Source organism: Engystomops pustulosus, chromosome 7, assembly GCF_040894005.1.
Source record: "Engystomops pustulosus chromosome 7, aEngPut4.maternal, whole genome shotgun sequence".
Classification (NCBI taxonomy): Eukaryota; Metazoa; Chordata; class Amphibia; order Anura; family Leptodactylidae; genus Engystomops; species Engystomops pustulosus.
Genome location: NC_092417.1, coordinates 24,979,117 through 24,985,076, shown reverse-complemented (window position 1 = coordinate 24,985,076; position 5,960 = coordinate 24,979,117). Strand labels below are relative to the sequence as shown.

The window sequence follows — 5,960 nt, the reverse complement described above, 5'->3', positions numbered from 1 at the left end:
TTTTCTTTTTTCCCACGTGTGTATGGAGGTTCTTGACAGTTCCATGCTTGGCAAACTTTTAAGAACCTTGCCCACTGTTAAAATTGGGATAATAATAGCAGTTTTGATGTTCTCAGATGTCCTTTGTACTCACCATTGTGGCAAAGGGACAGGGCTTAACATGTGGCTTTATAAAACACTGAAGTTATTAATCATTGGCTAATTTATGGCACATGGCCATCCATAATTAATCACAGTTAATTCTCATTTTTGAATTACCATAGATGAGTCACAATTAGAGATGAGCGAGCACTAAAATGCTCGGGTGCTCGTTACTCGAGCCGAACATTTCCAGATGTTCGAGTGCTCGTTTCGAACATCTGCAATCTGTTCTGCACTGTGTTCTTTCACTGTTTTCTTCAATTAAACAATTAAATTAAATGTTTTAATTGTATCTTTTTACTGTTCTTCACTTTTTTTTTTTAAATTAAATGCTCGTTATCGAGCAGGGCAAATACTCGTCCGAGCAACGAGCCGGTTCGAGTATGCTAATACTCGACCGAGCATCAAGCTCGGACGAGTATACTCGCTCATCACTAGTCACAATGTATCTCTGTACTAATTGAATGTGAAGGGCCAATACCAGTGTCACAGCAAGCTTTAGGTTTTTCTATTGTTCCCTACCATCATTTATGTTTACATTATTCTTAAAGGGGTTGACCACTTTACCTCATGTTTTTTGTAATGTGTTTGTAAGTGTGGGGGGGGGGGGGGGCAAGATATCAGATCATTTACCAATATATATCTATACATAGTTATGCACAACTTTCATGATATGTAAAGTGAATCCTTAACAGGAGCCCTGTAAAAAATATGTGTACACTGAAAATAAGTAATAACCAAAACTATATCTCACTGCTGCCATTTTCGAAAAAAACAATGTCAACAAATCCATGTCAATGTAAGAATAAAATAAATTGTTTAATATTTTTCCTTAAAGCATTCTGTACCTCTCTGTTTCTGAAGGTATAGATAAATGGATTCAGAACTGGTGTCATTACAGCGTACATGAGAGCAAGGAACTTGTCATAGTTACTGCCTTTAGGCTTGACATACACAGTCATTCCAGAACCATAGAAAAGAGATGCTACAATGAGATGGGATGAGCAAGTTGAAAAGGCTTTTGTTTTACCCTCAGTGCTTTCAATTTTTAATACAGTATGAATAATGTGGATATAGAACCCCACAATAACAATAAACGGCGTAACAACTCCAACAACAGCTGACAAACTAGTAACTACATTACTACTAGAGGGATCTGAACAAGCTAAATTTTGCAGTGGTGTCAGGTCACAGAAGAAGTGGTCAACCTCATTTGGTCCGCAGAAGTCCAATATAAAAGTAAAACTACTAGGAAAAGAAGAGCAAGCAAAACCACCAACCCATGGCAAGATCGCAAATCTATAACAAAGTTGAGGGTTCATTATGGTGGAGTACCGTAATGGATTGGTAATGGCTAGATATCGGTCAAAAACCATGAATGCAAGAAGCAGACACTCTGTTTCACCAAGAGCTTCAAAGGCGTACAACTGGGCGAAACACCCGAAAAAGGAGATGTTCTTCTTAGTCTGAATCAGGATCGCCAACAATTTTGGAATTGTTACTGAGGCAAACATAATTTCTAAAACTGCAAATATACTGATGAAGAAGTACATGGGAGTGTGAAGAGAAGGCTCCGTTCTAACTAACAGAATAATAGTAACATTTCCAAAAACGCAAATGATGTAGGTCACAAGAACAGGAAGAAATAATAATTGCTGGAACAAGGGGAAGGGTGCAAAACCCAAAAGGAAAAATTCAGTCACACTGGTTCTGTTGACAGGAAGCATTTTGGATTTTAAGACAACCTGTATGTGACAATAGATTTTAAAATCATTCAAGGAAATTACATAACACATTGTACTACTACCAAAAATATGATAGTATTATATTAAATTTTATTATTAGACATAACAATGAAAAATACTACAACAGGAAGGTAAAAAGCGTAAACCTATTTATAAATTTTTGAAAAAGAGAACAATGAAAGGGATTGTATTAATTTAAAATTAGTAATAATAAATATCATGATTATATGCTCTGAATATGAGAGTGAAGGGTTGCACATAATCCAAAAAATCTACGAAAACGAGCAGCACTCTGTATTGTTGAATATTTATTCACAAGAGGAAATGCAACCTTTAGCTAACTCAATGTAGTCATTCACAAGCAATGGCTACATTGAGTTGCTTGAGAATTGCTACATTAAGTTAGCTGAAACATTGCATTTCCACATGTGAATCAATATTTAACAACATGGAGTGCTGCTCGTTTACATGATTTTTGGATTTCTGGGATCTTAAAGGAAACCTACCACTTGAAGTGGCAAGTGTAAGAAGGACATACCGAGCACCAGCTCAGGGTGAGATGGTGCCGGAGCTTATTTTTGTTAGTGTTTTAAACTGCTGTATCGCGGTTTAAAACACTTTTTAAACTTTATGGCCGAAGCTGCTTAGGCGCCGGGAGGTACACGCTCGGTGCTTACTATGCGCGCGGCTCTCCTTCACTTCCTATGTGGTCGCGCGCATGGTAAGCGCAGAGCGCGTACCTTCCTGCACCGAAGCAGCTTCGGCCATAAAGTTTTAAAAGTTTTTTAAACCGCGATATAGCGGTTTAAAACACTAACAAAAATAAGCTCCGGCACCAGCTCACCCTGAGCTGGTGCTCGGTAGTTCCTTCTTATACCTGCCACTTCAAGTGGTAGGTTTCCTTTAAGCCGGACCCCCACAAGCTTGCACCATCAATTGGATGTTAATCCGTTTTCATTGTTCCTGCCCTTCACCTCTTACATCCCTTGAACATGATTTCTAGAAGATTCTAGAATTTTGCATCTTTATTTAACTATAAAAGAACTGTTTAAGAGTTATCTTTGCCTTCTTTTTAACACTTTCATTCAAAGATTCATGTAAATGAAACAGAGATGGCACCATATTCTGTACAAATATGGACATATAAGTCAATCAAATTGCACCATGTTGATAAATAGCATCAACCAACCACATAAGGTCAAGAATTAGCAAACAAGAAACTAACAAGAAAAATGTCAGACAAATCAGACAAATACATTTTGAAGATGGTATATTTGAAACACTTGTGTAAAATACTTTAGGGGTTTTATTGGATTTTATTAAAAATGCTTTCCCTCAGCTCAGTGATCTTGATGTACATTGCAAAGGAAAATCTGCCTTTCAAGACCCAAAACACCTAGAGATTCCATTGAGAAGGAGATAATGTGATAAGAACTAGAGATGAGCGAGCACTAAAATGCTCGGGTACTCGTTATTCGAGACGAACTTTTCCCGATGCTCGAGTGCTCGTCTCGAGTAACGAGCCCCATTGAAGTCAATGGGAGACTCGAGCCTTTTTCAAGGGGACCAAGGCTCTGCACAGGGAAGCTTGGCCAAACACCTGGGAACCTCAGAAAAGGATGAAAAAACACCATGGAAATGGACAGGAAACAGCAGGGGCAGCATGCATGGATGCCTCTGAGGCTGCTTAATCGCACCATTATGCCAAAATTATGGGCAACAGCATGGCCATGACAGAGTGACAGAATGAAGCTAGATAGCATCTAAAACATCCAATAATTGACCCTGACACTATAGGGGACGGCATGCAGAGGCAGCGGCAGCAGGCTAGAGAGTGTCATGGCGACATACCCTAAATGGACTCAGGCTTCAAACCAATGGGTGGCAGAGAGGAACCAAAGGAGGTGAGCAAGAAGCGCTCAAATAATATCGGTACATGATAAAAGTTTGCCAGTATATTTTGTGGATTACACAGCAGGGTGGCGACAAAGTTAACATGGAAGCCATGAAAACAACCCAAAATTCTGCCTGACACAGCTCGTTTGATAAGGGGACCATGTATGGAGGCAGTGAACTAGTAGTAGATTAAAGGTGCTGCAGTTAAAACTATGTTAGTTGGATCTTGGCATGGAGCTGGCGCTCCGCTGCCAGGCGAGCTTTCGCCAATCCAAGCCCCTGTCTCTAGGCTACTCCCCAAACAGCATTTCTAAGAACCTTTTGTATAAGATCAAGTGTAGTAGCGTTCTTATAAGTTTGGGATATGGCGGGTGAGGGGAATGTAAACAGATGCGCAAGAAGAAGCGCTGAAATAATATCGGTTAATCATAAAAGTTTGCCAGTATATTTTGTGGATAACACAGCAGGGTGGCGACAAAGTTAACAACTTGGATGTGGAATGCCCTGTAATAGCTCTTGGGCGGTGTGCCTTTTATCGCCTAGGCTCAGCAGTTTGAGCACCGCCTGCTGTCGCTTAGCGACGGCACTGCTGCTGTGCCTAGAGCTAGCGACTGATGGCGCCATGCCCACGGATGGTAGTTCGGAGGTGGAGGAGGGGTGGGAGGAGGAGGAGGCATAGTAGGCCTTTGAGACCTGGACCGAGGTAGGCCCCGCAATCCTCGGCGTCGGCAGTATATGACCAGCCCCAGGGTCAGACTCGGTCCCAGCCTCCACCAAGTTAACCCAATGTGCCGTCAGCGATATATAGTGGCCCTGCCTGGCAGCACTCGTCCACGTGTCCGTGGTCAGGTGGACCTTGCCAGAAACGGAGTTGGTCAGGGCACGGATGATGTTGTCTGTCACGTGCTGGTGCAGGGCTGGGACGGCACATCGGGAAAAGTAGTGGCGGCTGGGGACCGAATGCCGAGGGGCGGCCGCCCCCATGAGGTTGCGAAAGGCCTCGGTCTCTACTAGCCTATAGGGCAGCATCTCCAGGCTAAGCAATCTGGAGATGTGGACATTAAGGGCTTGGGCGTGCGGGTGGGTTGCACTATATTTTCTTTTCCTCTCCAGCGCCTGGGGTATGGAGAGCTGAACGCTGGTGGATGCTGTGGAGGATCGTGGAGGCGACGATGGGGTTTTTGTGCCAGGGTCCTGGGCAGGGGGCACAGGGGAAGGAGCAGTGGTGTGCACGGCCGGAGGTGAACGGGCTTGGTGCCACTGATTCGGGTGTTTAGCATTCATATGCCTGCGCATACTGGTGGTAGTTAAGCTAGTAGTGGTGGAACCCCTGCTGATCCTGGTTTGGCAAAGGTTGCACACCACAGTCCGTCGGTCATCCGGTGTTTCCTTAAAGAACCTCCAGACTTCTGAAAATCTAGCCCTCGCCGCGGGAGCCCTCGCCACGGGAGCTTCACTACGTGACACATTTGGCGCTGATGCACCTGCTCTGGCCCTGCCTCTCCGTCTGGCCCCACCACTGCCTCTTCCAACCTGTTCTGCTATAGGACTCTCCTCCGTCTCAGAAGCACTGTATTCACCCGGCCTCTCAACCCAGCTTGGGTCTGTCACCTCATCATCCTCCGATCCCTCAGTCTGCTCCCCCCTCGGACTTCCTGCCCTGACAACAACTTCACCACTGTCTGACAACCGTGTCTCCTCATCGTCGGACACCTCTTTACACACTTCTGCCACTACGTCAAGAAGGTCATCATCACCCACAGACTGCGACTGGTGGAAAACCTGGGCATCGGAAAATTGCTCAGCAGCAACCGGACAAGTGGTTTGTGACTGTGGGAAGGGTCCAGAAAACAGTTCCTAAGAGTATGCCGGTTCAAATGCCAAATTTTCCTGGGAGGGGGCAGACTGGGGGGGAGGAGGCTGAGGTGCAGGAGCTGGAGGAGTGCCGATTTCGGTGACATGGGTGGACTGCGTGGAAGACTGACTGGTGGACAAATTGCTCGAAGCATTGTCGGCAATCCACGACATCACCTGTTCGCACTGTTCTGGCCTCAACAGTGCTCTACCACGAGTCCCAGTAACTTCAGACATGATGAACCTAGGGAGTGTAGCTCTGCGGCGTTCCCCTGCTCCCTCATCAGCAGGTGGTGTCTCACCCCACCCAGGACCACGGCCTCT

At 44.7% G+C, this 5,960-nt stretch overlaps 1 protein-coding gene across 1 annotated transcript; it reads right to left on the bottom strand.

The window, feature by feature from the left end:
* Window positions 1–935: 935 nt before the first annotated feature.
* LOC140070096 (olfactory receptor 6N1-like) lies at window positions 936–1,868 on the bottom strand. Its single transcript, XM_072116430.1, has one exon. It carries the CDS (start codon window positions 1,866–1,868, stop codon window positions 936–938), a length of 933 nt encoding a protein of 310 aa, XP_071972531.1.
* Between the last annotated feature and the right edge of the window lie 4,092 nt (window positions 1,869–5,960).

Coding starts and splice junctions, on each gene's coding strand:
- LOC140070096 (XM_072116430.1), bottom strand. CDS start 1,868: ATGCTTCCTGTCAACAGAACCAGTGTGACTGAATTTTTCCTTTTGGGT.